At 44.6% G+C, this 20,969-nt stretch overlaps 2 protein-coding genes and 1 long non-coding RNA gene across 11 annotated transcripts in view; 1 reads left to right on the forward strand and 2 right to left on the reverse strand.

Moving 5' to 3' along the window:
- Nucleotides 1-8,000: 8,000 nt before the first annotated feature.
- LOC123612599 (uncharacterized) lies at nt 8,001-12,320 on the reverse strand. Its single transcript, XR_006719886.2, has 3 exons — nt 11,763-12,320; nt 9,691-9,797; nt 8,001-9,244 (listed from the first exon to the last, which is right to left on the reverse strand). It is a non-coding gene; the product is annotated as an uncharacterized LOC123612599 (long non-coding RNA).
- Nucleotides 12,321-12,806: 486 nt separating this feature from the next.
- Nucleotides 12,807-16,883, forward strand: STBD1 (starch binding domain 1). Its single transcript, XM_010969301.3, has 2 exons — nt 12,807-13,109; nt 14,986-16,883. Exons 1-2 carry the CDS (start codon nt 12,902-12,904, stop codon nt 15,846-15,848), a joined length of 1,071 nt encoding a protein of 356 aa, XP_010967603.2. The 5' UTR covers nt 12,807-12,901; the 3' UTR covers nt 15,849-16,883.
- Nucleotides 16,884-19,227: 2,344 nt separating this feature from the next.
- Nucleotides 19,228-20,969, reverse strand: part of CCDC158 (coiled-coil domain containing 158) — a 69,960-nt gene continuing 68,218 nt past the window's right edge. For 7 of the 9 annotated variants that reach the window (XM_074345575.1, XM_074345615.1, XM_074345605.1 and 4 more), the window contains one exon: nt 19,228-20,954. In XM_074345575.1, the coding sequence (XP_074201676.1) occupies nt 20,632-20,954 (323 nt within the window). In that variant the 3' untranslated portion in view covers nt 19,228-20,631. The remainder of the gene's footprint in view (nt 20,955-20,969) is intronic. The other 2 variants (XM_045506157.2, XM_074345597.1) reach the window with 2 other exon arrangements.

The raw sequence follows: 20,969 nt of genomic DNA on the forward strand, positions 1-20,969 counted from the left end.
TTAAGCTTATTGAGTCTTTTCCTCCTTTTTTGGCATGTTAATCTTGACAATAAATGTGTACCTATAGGGTCATGGGTCATAAAGTTTAATAGAAACTCAAGGTGACATATTTTTTGAAATAATTTTTATTAAAAATGTTAATGCTCATGTTAGGAAAATTAGAAAATACAGACGAACAAAAAAGAACATGGAAAATACAAATAATTCCTGTAGAGTCAGTGACAACAACTCTTCACTCACTGGACTGCATCCTTCTAGAAGCATTCTCTTTGAAATACCCTCTGTATAATTTAATCAAAAGAAATTTATTGGAGGGGAGAATATAGCTCAGTGGTAGACTGCATGCCTAGCATGCATGAGGTCCTGGGTTCAATCCCCAGTACTTCCACTAAAAAAATAAATAAATAAACCTAATTACCTCCCCCACCAAAAAAAAAAAAAAAGGAATTTATTAAAAGGATATTGGCTCCCAAAGTTTTATCAGTTACTGTATCTGTCTTCATATCCAGAATCTCTGGGTGATGAATGACCTTTCATCCTCTGGGTCTGTCATGATCCCATTTCAGTAATCTGGAGGCAGAAACGAGTCACCCTACGAGGCTGGAAACGTTAGGGTGAGGGGGTACAGGACAGAAGCAGTGAACCTATGGTGTAAGCCCATTGCTGAAATTAGCTTCAGTGCTGAGTGGCATACCATGGTGGTGAATAAGCACTCAGCAAGTCTATGAATATTGATGTGGGCAGAAGTTTGTTAAGCAGGAAAACAAATCCAAAACCAGAATAAGTTGCTATTCTAGTAAGGCCACTCTTCCCAGACTCCCTTGCTGTTTCAACTCATTACGCACGCCCACACGGTAGCCCACAGGAGCCAGAGGGAGAACTGCTCAGCCCGCAAGCCCAGGGGAGGAGGCATCCAGTTCTGCTAGGCAAGCTGGAGCAGGAGTTTGGTATTCAGTCCCAGGATTCTGACATTCAAATGCTGAGCCAAGACGGTGTCAGCGGTGGTCTGGAGAGAATTCATTTCTTTCCCTGGCCACACTGCCACATTGTTCCTGGCTGTGTTACACTCAAGCCTAATTCGCATCAGGGACTCAAGTTTGGTTTTAATTGCTGGACAACTGAATATTCAACAGAAGCAGTAGCCAGGTCAGCCTGGGCAAGGGGAAATCCAAGTAGCTGAGCACATGGAGAGCCTGCCTTTCTGCCTCTGTGGCTACTGTGTTCATGAGATCACTGGGCAACACTGGCACTCCTGGAGAAAGAAGTGGGCTGGCATGCAGAGGACAGGTCAGACTTTCCATGTGATTACTGAGCACTTCCCCTACAGTGGAAGCCTTTGGGTGGGTATTCACAAAGAACCAAATAGCCTTATACCCTGGATCCATTCTGAGTGACCCCCATACACCTCTTCTCCCAAACCTCCTTGTCACCAGCCCTGCATTCTTGATCCTTCCAAGTCTCTGGCTGCTAAGCTAAACCATAAGCTGCTGACCATTAACCTCAGGCCAATTCTCCTTTCAGACAAAGTGGTCAGTAGGATGACATGCTCACTTTTTTGTCTACTGGAAAATTCCCCTTCTCAGCTATTCCTCAGGGCCACTCGTGAGTTGGGCCACAGTGTTGTGGCCGTCCGCTTGTGGCTGGTGCCATCACATTGTGGAGGTTGTCTGCTCCGTCACCTGGACTTAGAGAACATCCCCAGGCTGGCCGAGTAGGCCGAAGAGGAATGGCCATGAGGTAGGAGTGGGCTCACCATGCAGTTTGTTCTGTCTTCAATTTCTGGTCAAGCACAGCCCTAAATAGAAAACTTCCACTTGATTACAAGAAGCAATATAATTTGGTAATTAAACATGTGGACTTTGGAGCCAGAGGGTCTGGGTTTAACCCAAGCTCTGCTACTTATGAGCTATATGATTACGGGGCAAATTGCCTATCCCCTCTCTGTGTCAGTTTTCTCATTTAAAGTAGGGACAGTAGCAACAACAACAGCACGATCACCCAGAACTGTGGTGGAGATTGAAGGAAATGTTACCAGTAAAGTGTGCAGAAGAGAGCCTGGCACACTGTGCACGCACACTGTTTGCTGACCTTATGGCTTAGTGGATCAGATGACTCCTGTGGAAGATGGGCACCCAAAGTCTCATGATCAGGCTGCTGTATGAACTAGTGACAAGCAACAACCCAAGTCTGGTTTCCCTAGAGGAGAACAGTTACAGGCCACAGAGCTCATGGCTCGGCTGCAAAGCTGGGGGCTTGCCCTCTGATTTGCCTTTGGATGTGCCGAAGCTCCATTCAGCAGCTCTCTGTGCCACAGGTGCTTCAAGCACACTGGATTCACTGGATCAGAGGGCAGAGATTTCTGCACCAGCTAAATGGTCTTCTCCTGCTTCAGGCTGCCCTCAAAGTTGGCAATCTGTCAGCTTACTGAAGAAATGAGCTGAAACAGCATATCTAAATCTGGCCTCCGCAATCCAAAGAGAAGTGCAAGGAGTACATCATTATATATTATTTCCAACACTCAGATACAGTAGATGTAAATAACCTCAAGATCTTAGATACTAACAAAAAGGTGTTAATAACTGGGAAGTGTTGAGTTTTTGAGTTTTATTATCTTTTGGTTTTAATAATGTCCATCAGCTCACTAAGTTCCTGAAAATTTGACAATTGGCTTTTGTGAGCTGGGACAGACTGTCTCTAGCATATGACTGGTGCTAGGATTCAAGGCAATGAGGGATGTTGGGGGTGAAGAATGAAGAGAGTTGGCTACCCCAGCCTCCTGCCAGGTTATTTCCACAAAGGTCATTACAGAATCTTCATGCAAGGTGGGAGAATCCTCGTCACCCAGAGGAGTAAGGAGAACTTATCTAACAAGGAGTTCTGCATTCGTTTCGGTCTGCCAAAGAGCAGATGGCAAAACGGGGTTAAATAATCAAGAAATTTACTGGGGTGGGAGCGGTAAATAGGGAGAGCCTTTAGCTTATAATGCATGTGTGATCCCTGTGGAAGGAAGGGGAGAACGAAGGAAGATTTGGGTAGGAAGAATCTTGAACTGAAGCACAATTCGAATAAAGGTCTGGTCAGGCCAATAGGGAGACCTCAAGTCAAAGCTGCCAAGAGGAGGCGTCTCACACTTTGCTAAAACAGACCTGCCTTGGTACTTCTGCATCCTCAGTCACTGGCAGGGAAGAGCCTAAGGGAGCGTGGCCTCAGTGAGAGGGTAAAAGATCCAGAGGGGACGCAGCTGAGTCCATCAGTCAACTGTACTCCCTGCACCAGGAGGTGTGAGTAGTTTATTTCCAGAAGGTTGGGATTTAGGCAACTTGTTGCTATCTGAATCTTCCCATAAGTACACGTCAGCATTCCGGGTCTCACTCTTTCCCAATCGATACACTATCTTCACATAAGAGATCTTGCAAAGCTGTGAATTAAAATGATGTTTTAATCCAGCAAATTAAAGGGTCACTTTTTTTCTTTTTTTCTCTCAGTTCAACAGCTGCAAGACATGAGATTCCTTTAGACAATCCCAAGGACTCCCTGATTTGGGAGGTTTGTGTTTGTTTAAGAAAAGGTCCACAACTTATCTGATATAACCTCTTTTCAAAAGATAGTACTTTGCACATAAGAGCAATGTAAATAATTTGCGTCTGGAGGACAGACTGTGCTGGTCTTCAACTATGTCCACAAATAATTTGATACCCTTTCCTTCAAAGGAAATTTGGAGGAGTTTAGCTCTCCTCTTCTTGAAGGTCGTCTGCACTTAGTTGCTTCCTTCTTATGAATAGAATGTGGCAGAAGAGGTGATGTGTGATTGCCAAGACTAGGTTATAAAAGGCATTTGGCTTCCTCCTTGCCTTTTCTTGGATCACACGCTATACGGCAGTTTTTCAACCTCAGCACTATTGATATTTTGGACAGAATTATTCTTTGTTGTGAGGGGCTGTCTGCGCATTATAGAATGTTTAGCAGCATCCCTGACCTCTATTCACTCAAAATTCCCAGACTTTGAAATTCTTGTCAAAAAGTATTTATGTATGTACGTATGTAAACACACACACACACACACACACACACACGAAGTTGTTTATTTATTTATTTTTTAAGGTTTTGGATAGCCAAATTGCCATCCAAAAAGTCTGTATCTTTTCCCACATTCACAAGTTCAATATGTGTACTTTTTCTTAGCATTTTTGCCAATATTAGTTTTCTCTTAAAAAAAATTTGCCAACTTGATAGACAAAAACTGGTATCTTAATTTGTATTTTTTTTTTTTATTACAGGTGACCTTGCCCATTTAAGAAGTGATTCTGGTCTGTTGTACTTCTTTGTGACGTAGCCCACTTTGCTCCAGGGCACGAGCAATGGTGCATGTATAGGACCCACTGTCTATGAGCACAACAGGGGGTCCTGCACACTCTGGTATGGAGGGCTGGAGGAGCCCTGCTTCCTCAAAGCCATTCCCACGCAGGTGCCCAGTGTACGAAATGCTTCCATTTGAAATCCATTCTTTTAGTTCGTTTCCCCTCTAGATTTTAAAATATCAAGTAAATTAACCCTAAGGTATTGGTGACACATCAGCTTTTTTTCTGACACATTTGAACGGATAACAATACTTATAATGCCATGGTCGGGTGGTAGGTGTGATCAGGGAGCAATTAAAGAATAATACTGAGATTACCATACTAAGTAAAGTAAGTCAGACAGAGAAAGACAAATGTCATATGATATCACTTATATGTGGAATCTAAAAAAATGACACAAATGAATTTTTATTTACAAAATAGAAATAGACTCAGACATAGAAAAGAAACTTAGGGTTACCAAAGGGAAAATGGAGGGAGGGGTAAATTGGGATTCCGAGATTTGCAGATACACACTACTATATATAAAATTGATAAACAACAAAGTCCTACTGTACAGCACAGGGAACTATATTCAATATCTTGTAATAACCTATAATGGAAAAGAATATGAAAAGGAATATATATGTATAACTGACCATTATGCTGTACACCAGAAACTAACACAACATTTAAAATGAACTATGCTTCCACAACAAAAAAGAATAATACTGAAAAGAGGAAAAAGACAAGAAACAAGGAATAAAGGTCACCTCAAATTTTGCCCTCACCCTGGTTTTGCTTAGGTATGTCCTTTTATAATCTACCTCACTCTCCCTCAAGAAGATAACTGCCAATTCTTAAACAAATTATGTTCTGGACATTTACCACTTATGTTTTGGTAATACACTCTTGGTGCTTCACCATTCCTGATATTCATTCATTCATTCAGTACCTGACTATGCAGGACACTAGGAGGAACCTGTACACCCTCTGCCCTCGTGAGCTTGCACTCTAGTGAGGGAAACACCACCGGTGTGTGCGGCATGGCCTGGCATGACTGACCAGGAGAAGAAGACAGTGCCTCCTGCCTCTTCCCCTCTGTGTGCTGCAGACCTGCTGCCCGGCTCTGGATGCCCCCAACACCACTCTTAAAAACGATTTCCCTTTTTCCCTTCCTGATCACCTCCTTCCTTCCTCCTGTTCTCTTTAAAGCTTCCAGATCTGAGCTAACCTTACTCCTTAGTCTCCTTGCCGCTTAAAGTGAGGTCTACATACCAGCAGCATCAGTATTAACTGGCAGCTTCTTAGAAAAAGCAGAATCCCAGGCCCCACCCCAGACCTGCTGAGTAGGAATCTCCCCTTGGGAATGTTGGCAATGCTTCCTCTGCACACCTCGGTCTGAGAAGTCCTAGTTCAGAGCTATTACCCTCACTGGTCTGTGGAAGGCCCTCCCTCCTCTGGTTATTTACTCATTCACTCGTTTCCCCCTTATTCCAAAGCCCATTCCTACCCTTGTGCCCAACAAAGACATTCTCTTTAATCTGTTTAAGAACTGGTCTTAATCATGTACCCTTGAAACCTAAGTAGTGTTATTATGAATGTATATGTATTTTCAATGTATATAAATGTTATTGTACTAGAAATCTTGTTTCTTACCTTTTAATTACCAACATGTATTTAAGATTTAATTACATTACTGTGTGTAGATCCAGTTCATTGCTCTATCTACCTCACAGTATTTCATAGGCATCCATCACATTTTACATACTATTTCATGATGGGCAGTTTGGTGGCCTTGAATGTACTGTTGCCCCAAATAACACCACGTGTCTGCTTACAGTCTTGTGCAAAATTTTCTCTGGGCTCTACACGTTCAGGAGTGGGACTGCTGGGTCCTGGGGTATATGCATAACTTAATTTCACAAAATTCTTTCAGATTGTTCTCCAGATTGTACCTCCTTACTCTCCCATCAGCAGCATCAGATCTTTCTCATATTTGCCTTTCTGGTGGATGTAAAATGGTGTAGTATCATTGTTTTAATCTGCATTTATCTGACTACCAGTGAATTTGAACATTTCTGCTCCTTTTTACTAGCCATTCATATATTAAAGAAAAAACAATCCTGAGTGCCTATTATGTTCCAGGCATTGTTCTAGGCACCTGGGAAAAGCATCTCATCTTCATTTTATATTGGACTTCATGTCTTTTTTTTTTTTTTGATCAATTTGTGTGAGTTCATCTTATATCTACATATTAATGCCTTGTCGGTTTTAACAACACAAAAATCTGCTCCCGCTATGGATCTATCTGCTAACTTTGTCTACAGCAACCTCATTCACCAGATAGCCTTGTTTTGACGAGGTCAAGAAGTGTTTTGGCCTCCTGTGTTATGCAATATCACAGTGATAGTCTCCTGGATTTTGCTCTATTAGCTCTGTACTTTTACCGTTTACATTTAGGACTTCATTACATCTGGAGTCCATCAATTTACATGGTACAAAGTAGTAATCTAACTTTATTTTTCTCTGTACAGTTAGCTCTTTCTCCTAACACAGATTTTCCTTTGCTGTAAAGGTTTCATCATTCAGTGTAAGAGATCTCAGCCTTGAGTCTATTCTGGAACTAAGATGAGTCAGAGGTTTGCAAACGGTTGCAATTAGAAAATGTCTCTGTGAAATCTGAAGCTGGGCAGTTCCAATGTGACTGCTTTGCAGAAAGGTTTGACTTGTGGTTAATGTTATGTGGAGCAGCAGGAGCCAGAGGCTTGACAGCAACGGACAGGTGCTGGTGAGTACATCTCCCAAATGAGGTGTGGGCTTGTGGAGAGGAATTACAAACCAAGAGCAAGGCGGTAATTCACCGTAAATGCTGGAATACTACCACAGAGGTTCTCTGGTGTCACATACATCAATTTGCATGCTCACTTCTAAAATACATGCTTTGAAATTTGGATTAATAGCCATTAGGATTCAGCGTAGCTAGAGTTTCAACCATGAGTCCTGGGAGGTCAGCACACTGGGTTCAAATCCCAGTTTGGTCACTCACCAGCTGTATGACCTTGGGCAAATCAGTTCTCTCAGGAATTTATGAGATAATCCTTATACACCACTTAGCTTAGGGCCTGTGTATATTAGGCATTCAATGAACAAAGACAATAAAAAGGCCTATTGCATAACAGACTTTGCATTCTGGGGAATACAAAGAATAAACAAACTCTGGCCCTTAAGGGATTTATGATCTAATATGGGCAAGGATACACTACAAAAATAATTATACCATAAGAGAAAACCTCATAGTTTGCTCTAAGAGAGTTACAAAATGCAATCGGAGTTCAAAGAGAAGAATGACATATCAATTTGGGGGTTGGGGGGATGGGATTGGGGGCTGGGGAAAAGTCTCATGGAAGGAAGTGCCTTTTGGAAAATGTCTAGACCAATAAGTGAAGGCTCTAGCGCGGGAGTCCCAGTTTGGCTGGAGTGCTGATAAGTGGAAGAGAAAGGCCTGGAGAGGTTGCTGGGCTGTGTCCTGGAGACCCTGAAGGCTAAAATGGGGTTGAATTTAATCGGGCAGAGGGAGGAGATGCCCTGCTCGGGGCTGTACTTGAGGAGGGTTAAACCAGGAGTGGTTGCAGAGAGGGTCACAGCCAGAGCCAAGGGAGGTGCAAAGATGATAGTGGCATCTGAATAGGGGGCAAGGACACTGTGAATGACACGAAGGGAGGAACGCAACAGGCCTTTGACGGAAGAACCAACAGGACTCCCAAGGGCAACCTTTTCTCCCCGAGGCCATTTCCTTCCTACCTGCTCTGCTGTCCTCAAAACCTCAACCGGATTTCCTCTCTCTCACTTAGCCAGTAGATAACCTGACTCCTCCCCATTTATACCTCCAAGTGTTTCTTAACGGCATCCTCTTTTTTCTTCATGCCTGTCCCCTCCCCTCCTTTCATCCCAGGCCGCCCCTCCCGCTGGTGTTCAGCCTCACCGCCTCCACTTCCTCCTCCCCGTGGAATCCCCACGAGGGGCCTCCTGTCTCCTCACATCCGCTCTTGGTCTGAAAGAGCTTCCCCTGGGCTTGTCTCTTCTCAAGGGGCACTACAATTTCTCTCCTACCTTTTGCCTCCAAATTTCTTAGGGGAGGGCTCACTCAACGTTGGCCTTCACCATGTCCACATCTCAGCCTTCTGAAATCGAGCGCCCACCCCCACAGACGCCGCAGAGCCACCCTGACCGCATACGGGCCGAATCCAGCCATTTTCTTCTCAGCCCTCTACCCACCAACTCCGCTGGGCGACACCCCCGTTCCGCCGCCCCACCACCCGCTCGCATGGTTTTCTGTACCTGACTTTGGAAACAAGTCTCCCGAGTCTCTCTTTTCCCAACTCTTCGTTCCCTCTCGCTCTAATCCTCTCCCACCCCAGCCCTGCAAACAACGCACCAGGAGTGTGCAATCTTCTTGTGTAAGGTAAAGGGGGAAAATGTTTATATAAATATATATGTTACCCACTCTGCAGTGTCGGCTCCCAGGGAGGGTCCTCCTGCCCAGTGCGCTCCAGCCAACAGCCCAGTTCAGCAGCAAAGGAAAGCGTTCTTCTTCCACCAGAAGACAGAGGCCTACGAGCTCCCGCTCTAGAGCACAAGCTCTCATTCGTGACCGTCCAAGGGGGGGCTGCTTTATAGGGATCCCGTCAGTCAGCGGGGAGGGGGTGGAGTTCTCGTGCGGCGCAGGCGCAGCTGGACTGCTGCCGCCCCACAGCGCAGGGCCCGCCCAGCGTCTCTGCGCATGGCCCGTGCCACCACCGTCTTGAGATGTTCTGCTCAGTGCTTCTGAACAGGGTGTCTGAGCTGAGGTGTCCTGTGCAGCGCTTCTGTGCTGGGAACGCTGATCTGACATGTGGGTGCAAAGCCTAGTGAAATCAGACGAAGCACAAAAGAAGAGGTTATACCTTATCACCTAGATTCATCTTATTTTTCCTGGGGACCCCTGTGGGCTTAGATTTTTAAAATATCCATCCATAGCTGTATCTACCTATTTATACTCTATTTAATAGAATAATAATCAATTAGAAAATAGCCATTATATTATGGCCCCTAAAATATAACACCAAGACATAATTGTGAATAAGCAGCAATATGGAGGCAGCCTTTCAATCTTTATTGAAATTATACCAGGGGCTGAAGTTAAGCTCATTCTTGATTTCCTCTCAGAATATTAATTTCTACCACGATTTAACTGCAACCTCCCTGTGAGGGATTTCCAATATCTCCAGCCCTGATATTCTTCTTAAAGTATAGACCCCCAGTCCCAACTTCCTGCTAGTATCTCAAATTGAACCCATCTCAGCCGACTTACCATCTTCCTCCCTCGTCCCTATTGAATCTGCTTTTTTTGGTTGTTGTTGTTCCCACCTTCCTAGGCTCAAAGGTCTTCCACACGGAGGCAAAAACATTATTTTGCAACTGTATAGTGATAAACACAGTATTGTTAATGCTATAAGTATATTTTTAGAATGTGTGACTGTAGACTTTTAACAAATATGGCAGTGAGTGGAGTTTCCTTTGAAAGCAGCAACATAGTAATCAGAGTCGACGTTTAAGTTTAGAAAAGCCAAATAAATAATGTTCCTTAAAAATGTTGCATGATACATCTGATACAATGCAAAAAGAATTCTGAAGAGTTGGGAAGAATTGTCTTTTTAAATTATATTTTTAATAAATGAAATAGCAATTGATAACAATAATAAACCTTCATTAAGAGCCTTCTAGGTATCAGAAATGAGTAGTGGAACTTGCATCCTAGGACTTTATACATCTTCTGGAATTTCATTCATTAGCACATTGATAAAAATTTTGATGGATGAAGCAGTAGCTGAAGTTATCAGTGAGGAAATAAAATGTTCAAGGATTTTCATATAAAATCACTCTATTGGCTTGAGAGTTTGTAAAATTTAAGGACAGCCTATGTATGACATCAAGTTTTACTTTGACAAAAGGAAATGGAATAATTCTAAATTTTTCAACGAAATTTTGACTGTTAAAATATTAGATCTACAGTAGTCTTACAAGAACCAATTAGTAAGACAGAGTCCATAAAGGAAATGCTATTTTATATACTGACATTCATTTTCTTAAAGATAGTTTTGCTATTACTTTTCATTGTTTTCATGTTCATCTCAAGATTTGTTTTGTTATCTTAAGGCTGCTTGAATTGAGATCTATGTGTGGTTGTCAGTAACTACCGGTCTTTTAAAAAGCCCATCATTGACTCCCTAATTAGTGTAAGACATGAAATCTACTTGACAAAAAAGCAACATCTACATTGTGCTTAAAAAAAAAGCAGGTAGAATCTATACAAAGAAGATGATAATAATGCTGCAGACTGGGAATATATGAAGCTTTTAATTCAATTACTCAACCAGTACTTTTTGAGGGACCACTCTGGGAATGTTCTAGGTGCCAGAAATTCAGCAGAGAACAAAGGACAATAAACTCTGCTTTCATGTAGTTTACATTCCAAAGAGAGGAAAGAGAAATTAAGTAGAACAAACCTGTGGTGGAATTAGATTAGTAGAATGTATTAGAATTGATGCCCTAAATTCTAAGGAGAAAGTAAAGCATAGGGAGTAGGGGTTGTAATTAAAATGGGGATTATCAGGGAAGGGTTTACAGGACAGATGACATTGTGTAAAGATCTGAAGCAGAGATGTTAGGTATATGGATGGATTTTGGCAGCAAGGATGACTCTATGCAGGAAGCCAGGGTGGCTGAAGAAGGGAGAGAGAGAGATGAGCTCAGAGACACCCTGGGGGCAGATCCTGTAGTCTTAAAAGGTTTTTGCCAGGAGTTGTGGAGCAATTAAAGGGTCTTGAGCAGAGGCCCAGAAAATGGGCGTGTTTCAACAGGATTATTTAGATTGCTATTTGAAACTATGTAAGGGCTCAAAGGTGGAAGCAGGGAGAGCTGTGCAAGGTGACGGCAGTAATCCAGGTAAGAAATGATGGTGGCAGGCCCAGGGTGACACTCGCTGTGGAGAGAAGTAGAATTCTGAATATATTTTGAAGAGTGGCAGAATTTGCTACTGACTACTGTGAGAGGGGGTAAAAAGAAGAGTCAAGAACGACTCCAACTTTTTTAGGAACGGGAAAGGATGTGGTTGCCACTTTCCGAGATGAAGAAGTCGGAGCAAGTAGCCCGTCTGGGGACATCAGATTTGAGTGAATTGGATTTGAGACATCTATTAGCAACCAGGAGGAGGTGCTGAGTTGGCGCGGTCTCCTCTCCCATCTTCCCTCTCCCCGCCTCTTGATGGTAGGGACTGCGACCTGCACCAAGGCGCCAGCACCAGTAAGTCTACTGGCCGGTCTTGCACCCCTTAGGGGCTGCTGTACCGTCGAGCATGGGGCACATTTAAACGATTTGTCTTACCAGAGGAGCTATTTTAGCTGTTATTCCAAGGCGGATATTTGCCAGCTGTGGCCGTAGCAGTTGGATGTAGGAGTGTGTAGGTCAAGGAAAAGTCTCACTCTGCTGATACAAATATGGGAACCATTAGCTTGACGTTGGAGTGTGAAGCCTTCAGATCAGCAGAGGAGTGAATTAAGAAAGAAATGTGTATAATTCTTAGTTTCCAGGGTTGTTTTGTGGGGATCAAATTAAACGCAACCATTAAACACCTGGCACACTGACAGCGCTTAGCAAAGATGGTTGCAGTTTTTATTGATAAACCCATCCGTAGTAGCTTGCCTCTGTGTAACATCCAGTCCAGTCAGGAGGGCGCGCATTTTGTGACAACCACGCATCCCAAAAGAGGTCGACTGGATGTGGCTGAGGTGACTGGCATTTAGAGATGGAAGGATCCTAGTCTGATTCTTTTCCTTTTACAGCAGGAGGCGGAAGCTTGTAGAAGCTAAGCGCAGCTAACCGAAGGCCAAACGCAGCCTCCACTTCGCCCGCTGTGCTCCTGGTCTACCCCATCCCATCCAGCCCGGCTGCCTCTCCAGCTCCAGCTCCAGCCGCAGCCCCATGTGGTCGACACATATCGGCCCCTTCTGCGCTAAGTTTCTGGAAGCTTCGGTCTCTATCCGACCGCGCCACATCTAAGTGTCTATGAAGAGGAGGAGGCGCCGAGGTGCCTGGCGCAGTCCCAGGCAGGGACTACCTGACGGGCAGCTGGAGCGGGAAGGGGTAAGGCAGCGGGGCAGGTGCGGGTTTGCGCGGCGGAGCCGTTGCGCCCTTGGGTTCTTTCCGCTCGCGGGACGCACCTGAAACAGGGCGCCCGATACTCCAGGCCGCCGGCGACTGGCAGAATCGGGAAGGAAAATATTGGAGAAGGAGGGCGCTCGCGCGTCCGCCCAGCTGGAGCCTGAGGCTGCAGCCTCGGGGCGGGAAGCTGGGCGGGGCTGGGAAAGTTGAGTCCTAGTCGCGGAGGGCTGGGCTCCGAGCAGGAGCCCCCGCCGCCCGGGACCGTAAAAGGCTGGAGCGGGCTGGGTAGGTGTGGCTCCGCCTGCGTGACCTGAGCCCCCGTCTCGGTCGCCGTCGTCTCCCGCAGCTGCGGCCTCTCAGCCATGGGCGCCGTCTGGTCCGCCCTGCTGGTTGGAGGGGGTCTGGCCGGAGCGCTTTTCGTTTGGCTGCTGCGGGACACGGGAAAGGAGGGGGACGCGGAGCGGGGGAAGGACGCCTCTCCAGGGGAGGCTGCGGCTCCGGGAGGCGATAAGGGTGGCGGCGGCGGTCTGAGCCCTGGACCTTCTAGGCGGGAGCTGGTCACCAAACCAGGTATTCTTCCTCCCCGTGTCTCGAGGGGCAGATCTGCCAGGGGGGCTGTGAAGTTCACTGAGGGAGGAAAAGGCACACCTGGAGCTTTCCTAGCGGCCCATTCCCAAGGACTAGCTTCCTCTCCGCGGCCCGCATTTCCCCTGGCTGGTGCGCACGCGCCGGGCGGGGTTCTCGCCCTCCATCGAGGCCCTGGAGATGCCCTGGCGCTGCGTCCAAGGGCCGCGCCCCGCTGAGTCGCTGCCCTCGGCGCCCGCCCCTGAGGACTTGCACCGGCCCCTCCAGCGGGGATGGGCTCCTCCGCTTGGCGGCGCTTGGTGCAGTGCGGGCAGCTGCAGCGGCAGCACCCCTTCAGGGCCTTTGGAAAGGAGTGCTTAGGTCTAGGGGACCTACGACCCTCTCCAATTTCTGGCCCGACAGGGACCCTGTCTCAGTCCCAGTCCCACAGCCTCATGTCTTCCCATCCCTCACCCCATGGAAGAGCCACGTTCGGGAACACTGGAGCAGTGAGCACCTCCCACTATCTGGACGCTTCTGTCAGGGAGGCAAAGTTCAGGTTGGACTCTGGCCATGAAGGCCTCGGCTGAGGCCCTGGGGCTGCGCGCTGGCCGCCCGTATCAGAGCCGTCGGGCCTCCCCCATGCTCACCCCGGACGGTGCAGGGTTGTCTGAAACCCCAGGGAAGAGGCACACTTAATAGGGGTGCTTAATAGAGGACCCGACTCCGATGAGTAGAACTGATATCTAGGTTTTCATCTCTATATTTTAGACCCTGCATGCTGGGCAAAGTGCACTGACAGAAAACCTTACTTTCCAGTGCCCTCCCTGGGCGAGCTGCCCATGCCTGAATGCTAGTCCAGTGGTGAAAATGACATCTGCAAACTTTTAGTGGAGTGGTGTTCATGTGTGCCTTTCCTGCGACTGGTTTTGGATGAGCACAGATCCCATTTATCTTCTTTTTTGTGAAAGCCAGCCTCATGTTGTAGGTTGAAAGATGGGAAACTCAGTAATTTTTATGTCTTACTTCCAACTCCACCATTAGAAAGAGACAAAATTAAACAAAACGTCCCTGTTCCCACCCCAAACCCCCATCTATACTGATTGTATGGTTGTGGAGATTTCCATCTTACAGAGAGCTATTTGGACCATCAAGGAGGTGGCCAAAAAGGAAACTGAGTCTTTAGGGAGCTTGGATTGTGTACTCTTAAGAATATGTATTTTTAAAGTATACAATGGGAGGGGATATAAAAAGCTGAAGAAGTTTCTGATGCACATGGGATTGGCAGGGAGAATCCAGCCCTCTCCCTGACCCTCACCGCCATTTCTGGCCCAGGGACGCACTGCTGTCCTTTGAATTCTCCCACAGTGACAGCTGCAGCTAATCTGCCCGCACCTGTGAGAGCCAGTCCCTGACCTGCATGTAGTTCCTGGGGGTACGAGTGTACTCTTCTGGTTTACAGAGTAACCATCAGCTCTTCGCCACACAGGCTGGACAACATTTTTTGATGATAGGAGCCAAACTTGACTTGGTTGCACGCCAGTGTGGCCTGGACTGCGGAGATCCAGGACCGTGACAGGGTTACACTTCCGCTTCTCCAGCTTGCCACCTCATTTACACTCTTGTGCTGGTATACTGACACTCTTGGACGTGCATTTTATTATGGGATATGCATGTGTATTCTTAGAGCACAGTGTTGTGGCCATACTAGGTAGTTAAGTACTTGATTTTAATAGAGACAGTCTGTGAACTGCAGATAAGTTAGTAGCAAAGTCTTTAATAACTAAACATATTTTCTCAGCCTAACTTGATTCTTTCTCACATGAACTGCCTAACATTATTATATTTTTCATTATTATTATTATTATTTTTTTTTTTTTAGAGCATCTTCAAGAAAGCAATGGACGTTTGGTTTCTGAGACCAAAGGCCCTGGTGACCTGCAAGCAGCAGCATGGAGACTGCAGAGTCCTTCTGGAGAAGGTGGTAACTGGGACAAGTCAAGAGCGCATGTTCCTTCTGGACAGTTTCCAGACTCAGAATCTCTAGCTACCTCAGGGACTGGTAATGCTCAAAGTCACTCTAATGTATCAAGACATAAAAGCCTTGGATCTCCCACAGGAGAACAGGGATTCCAAGAAGGCCAAAAGACACCTGCTAAAGCAGCTCCACATTCGGCAGAGAAGCTGCCTTCTAGCAACCTGTTCCTGGACAGAGCAAAAGAAGACATGAACCTTGCACAGCTGGACAGTCAGGCCCGGGCTGACCATGAGGACTGGGAGATGATGTCCCGGCACTCATCTTGGGGAGATGTTGGTCTGGGAGGCAGTCCTGAGGCTCCAGTGTTAAGCTCTAACCAGGGAAAGGACTATGGCAGAAGCACTCTTATGGAAGCGAGAGGTCAGGAAGTGGGTGTGAAACCAAAAAGGGCAGTAGCAGTGTCTGCAGAGTCTCGGCAGGTTAGCATCAGGTTCCAGGTCCATTATATCACAAATGCTGGTGTGCAGTTCATTGCAATAACTGGAGACCATGAGAGTCTTGGGAGGTGGAAGGCTTACATCCCACTCCAGGGTAGCAAGGATGGGCTCTGGTCTCGTTCTGTGTCCCTGCCAGCAGACACAGTGGTAGAATGGAAGTTCGTGGTGGTAGAGAATGGGGAAGTTAGTCGTTGGGAAGAATGCAACAATAGATTATTAGAGACTGGCCATGAGGATAAAGTGCTTCACAAGTGGTGGGGGATTCACTGATGCAGTCTGCGAAGTACTGAAGAGGCTGTTGCAGAAAGTGGAAGAGGCTAAGGTTGTGGAGCACCCTGAATAATTTAAAATAAAGGAAATGTAGCTCCAAACCTAGCCATCAGAGTTGTTTCAAATTTGCTAGTGGCTTTTGTCTCATGTGTAGATAATGCTTCCAGTGAGCCTGGACTTTTTTTCCCTGTGGTATCGATGGATGGGTTTATGCTGATCCATCATTTCTTTAGGGCTTGGTCGTCTCGGGGAGTGGCTGGCTAAGCTTCAGATGTGCACTGGTCAGGAACCACAGAAACTAACCAGCTGCACAGGATTTAGGCTTGAGCTTTTGGGAGATCCTTAAACTAGGGAAGTGAAACAAGCCTCATTCAAAAAGAGCTGATTTCCTATTGATACAGCTGGAGAAACACTCTCTGCTGCATACACATTTTATATTTAAAAGTAGTTAACACCATATGGAACCGTTATTAGAAAATATCTGGTCACTAGATGTAATTAGTAAGGATATGAGGTAATGTATTAAGACTTCCCAATGTTTTTGCTTGATTTTACCTGCCACAGATGGTTTGAAGGTAGCAAGTATATTCTTGTCTTAATGATCGAAGGCTGGTGTAGAGACAAGGGGCCTAATCAGAATGTGCCAGAGGGAGCAGCCCAAGAGAAAGAGAAAAGGACGGGGGTTAAGGTGTAGGCTAAGCAAGGCGGCCTGAATGACACCTCTTCGAGGGCTGGGAGGTACAGGCCAGCCTGACTGCAGGGTGGGATGCACCGTCATGTACTCGTGGGGCCTCGTAGGACCACCTCTCCCACTGCCCCTCTCTCACACTAGATCTGGGCTGACACACGGCTGTTCTATAGCGATTGTTTCACCCTCCTCCTTCTCCTTTCATGCCAGAAGCTGTCTTGAGTAACAAAATTGTAACAGAACAGTGATACAGAAGTACATCTTTGCTCTAGGAAGAAATAAACATTTAAACTTTGCCATTATAACTGAAAAAATAATAAAACCTGAGTTTTAATATCTTTATTAAATGTCTGAATTATTTGTATAAATCTTAGTACCATAACAGTTAGATGTAAAATAAAATTTTCTCCACTAAAGACACAGAAAAAAAGCAGACATTAAGAGGCATAGAAGTCTGCTTTTCTCCTTCTTTTAGAGAAAAAGTTTGAGTATTTATTTTAAAACTTTACCTGTGGAGGGATGCCTGTACTTGAAAATTAATTCTACATTTAAAAAAACCTTTTAATAAGTGTAACATTTATTGGCAAAACAATGTTTAGTCCTGGTGACAGATGGTCTTTGTTGAAAAGAGCATAAACCCAACTGGAAAAGTGTTAGAAAGTGCGTAAAGAACTGTTTTTGGCTCATCGTATTTTTAATGTTAAATTCACATATACTTCTTACCTACTTCATAATGAATTTTATATTCTGCCAGTGAGGTCTCCAGAAGACATTTACCACTGCTGCACAGAATGCCCAAGCATATCTGTTAGGTAAAGCAATTCACAATAGAAATCTGTTTAAAGTTCTCACTAGTCATTTTATCATTACCTGATGAAATAAAAATCTTTCAGTAAAGCCAATTGATTTAAGAGATACATATAATACTAAACTTCATATTTTAAAAACTCATTATTTAAAATTGGACGTGCTTAGAGTGAGGAATAGGAGGGCTGGGGGAGGACTTGGGTCCTACTTAGCTTATTACCTGCAGTGGTTAGGCCGAACGCTACCTGCTGTCACAGACACCTCCGTGTCACGCGGTGGCAACAGCAGCAGGGCTGTTCCTGGCAGGAGGGCGGTTTTCCTTGCCCATTGCCACCCAGGCTCCTGTCCCATGGCTCTCCTGTCCCCCTAGCCATCGCTGTCCTCTGTAACCAGCTGGTGGAAGGAGAAATAAAGTAAGGAAAGACACCACGCTTACTAAAACTTTAGGCCAGAAAGTTCCAAGTACTGCTGTGTTCATGTGCCTCTAGTGAGACCTGGTCAGGTGGCCACATGCAGGTGGAGGCGAGGGGGGCTGGGGAACAGCCTCTGGCTGGGCAGCAGTTTCTCAGTGACATCTGTACTACAGAACAGAAGTACAGACTTCTGGGGGCAGGCTGGCTTCTGTGACATTGTTCCTGTTGTCTTTGGCACAACTGAAACATTTCTGTATCTGTTCTTCTGGTCTCCTTTTATTTGGTTGACATCCTGTAGTATAATAAATATATTTCGTTTCTGTCCTTGGTTCCTGGCACAGAGCTCCTCAAACCCTTGGCATTTCCTGAGAGACAGGAGTGCCTTTTGTTATTCATAATAAAGCCCTTTAGGTCACCCTGAGTTTCTGCCAGTGAGGTGACTTAGGTGGGCCCCTAGATAGCCTCCGGCTAGGACTGGTCACCAGAAAGACCAAGTGGTTGGAAGCTTGTGACTTTCAGCTCCACAGGCTGAGCTCCGGGATGGGGCGGGGCCTGGAGATGAAGCTCCACAAAGACCCTTAAATGATGAGATTTAATGAGCTTCCAGTTGGAGAGCAAATCAAGGGCATGGAAGCTCCACAGCACCACCCCTTACCTTGCTCTGTGCATCTCTTCCATTTGGCTGGTCCTGAGTTATAGCCTTTATAATAAACTGTAATAGTAAGTAAAGCACTTTCCTGAGTTCTGTGATCATTTCTAGCAAGTTATTGAAACTTTAGAGGGGGGTGTGGGAACCCCCAGTTTGTAGCCAGTCAAAAAGTACAGGTGGCCTGGGACCTGGGGGCAGTCTTGTGGGACTGAGCCCTTAAGTCTGGAGACTCTGACACTAACTCCAGGCAGTGTCAGAACTGAACTGACTCACAGACACCCAGTTGGTGTCCACAGAGAATTGGTTATTGGTGCTGGAAAACACACCACATACAAATGCCACTAATTTATTAAAATCTAATTAAGGCAGACTGAATCCATTCAATCTGCAGAAGATACCAACTGGCTAAAGAATAATAAACTTTTTCTTTCTTTCTTTATAGTTATTAATATGTAAAAAAAGAAACTTTTCCAAAAGTTTTCATCAGGGGCCCCAATGTTTTGTTGTGTGATTACATTCACTGATATTGACAGAACAGTGAGTTCAGGGTCACAAAAGGAATCCCTGTCAGTACCTTGGAGTTTGTCCTTCTGGGCATGATACCCCATCTTTCACTTTCATGTGAAAGCAGTTTTTAAGCTGAAAAAAAAGAAAAGGACTATTGCCTCAGCACCAGTAAAGATAACGTAAAACACGTAGTTATTCCAACACACTGGTATTAGCACAAATTAACACCTACAAGGTATGAACACTTTCACATCTGGCTAGTACTGCTTGAAGTTTTACTGTGAGAGCATTCAAGAATAGTTTGTTTCAAAATAGTTTACAGGATAGGGTATCTTTTATTAAATTTTCACATAAAAAGAAAAAAGTACACAGGGCACTAATTATACGTAACACCACAATTAATTGGGCATCACCTCTCTGTAAATAGGCAAGCAATGTATCATTTTAGTAACATTTTTTCCTGGTCTTTCACTTTCTGTATCCTCTTTTCTTGATTTCTGATCATTGAAGACATTGCTGAAAATGTTGATAAAACAGTTAGAAAACAACATTTACTCAGGCTTTAAATTCCATAATGTGCCTCTTAAAAGGTCAGCTTGCTACTATAGAATAAACACATTCTGAGCTTAAGAAGTTCTTACCAATTGTAAAGTAGCGTATTTTTTAAAAGACTGAAGTCATGAAACAGAGATAAGGGCAGATCTTTGCTCTTTCAGCTGTTTTAAATGAGCATGATTATCATTATTACAGAAGTAATACACACTAATTGTAAATAATCTGAACACCTCAGGAGGGTACAAAGAGAGATAAAGGTCATTCTATGCCTCTGTTCCCCCAACCTGTTGAACCTCCCCTCCCCAGGTCATCACTGTAAACCCTTCGGCATATTCACATGTACACACACACATAAGTCTTCTTTACACAAATGGAAATATGTGGTATAAATTGTTCTGTAGCTTGTTTTACTCAACAAAATGTCAACATCTTTCCAGTTCAGCTCATGTTTTGTTATGACTGCACAGTATTTCATTATGTGGATGTACCAACATGTTAGTAAATACATTTTTAAAAGTTGCTTTCTTATTCTTGTTTATAAATAATGCTATAGGACATATGTCTGTAAACAGACTTTTATGTGTGTGTGCAATTTTTCTTGCAGAATATATTGCTTGAAGTGGAGTTTCTGGGTCAAAGAATATGTGCCACTTTAAATTTTGATAAATGCTCCAAAAGTTCTCTCCAAAATATTTGTTTTATAATTTCCAAGAGATATTCCATCCAGACAATGCAACCAACAAAAAGTTTTTTAAAAAAATTTTAAACAAATACAACACATCTTCCATTTGGATTATTACATGATAGGATTACTCAGATAAAGTCAGAAATATAAGTCAAAGTGTGAATAAAAATGGTGTCAGTAAGATAATGCATCCTCCTTAAAAAGCTTACAATAGACTTAAAATGAAATGTTTTCCTTTATGTTTATATACACAGAGATCTGGAATTACCATAAAGAATTTGTAATTTTCTTTAATAACAATTTGGTATAGCTTTAGTATATTAAAAAGTGTGGATTCTGGACTCAGAAATTGCAGAGATCAAGCCTCAGCTCTACTACTCATTGTGTGACTTAGAACTTGCTGCCAGTGACTCTTAGCTACCTTATTACCAAATGACGTGATCCTAGTGCCCACCTCCTGGTGTTGTGAAGCTCATAAGTTAAGGCACTGAGTACAGGGCCTGGCACATAGCTGATAAGTGCTCAGTATTAATCCAAGGGTTAGTCATGCTTAAGACCCTCATATTTTGACCAAGGATTATGAATTGCTTATTCAATATCCTTTTCGGTTGGTCCACAGATAGGAGGCCTAACCTGAAGGGAAGGTGGGTATTCTTTTCAGCAAGGAAGATTGCTCCAAAAATGTTCACCATACCTTGGTTCTTCATCTGTAAATCTTCTACCAGAGTCTGCAAGCTTTCCAGTCTGTTCTGAAGCTTCCTGCATGTTTTTCCGGTTGTTTCTATTGGCTGAGACTGTGAAGCTATTAGAAAATTGC

Source organism: Camelus bactrianus, chromosome 2 (assembly GCF_048773025.1).
Source record: "Camelus bactrianus isolate YW-2024 breed Bactrian camel chromosome 2, ASM4877302v1, whole genome shotgun sequence".
Lineage (NCBI taxonomy): Eukaryota > Metazoa > Chordata > Mammalia > Artiodactyla > Camelidae > Camelus > Camelus bactrianus.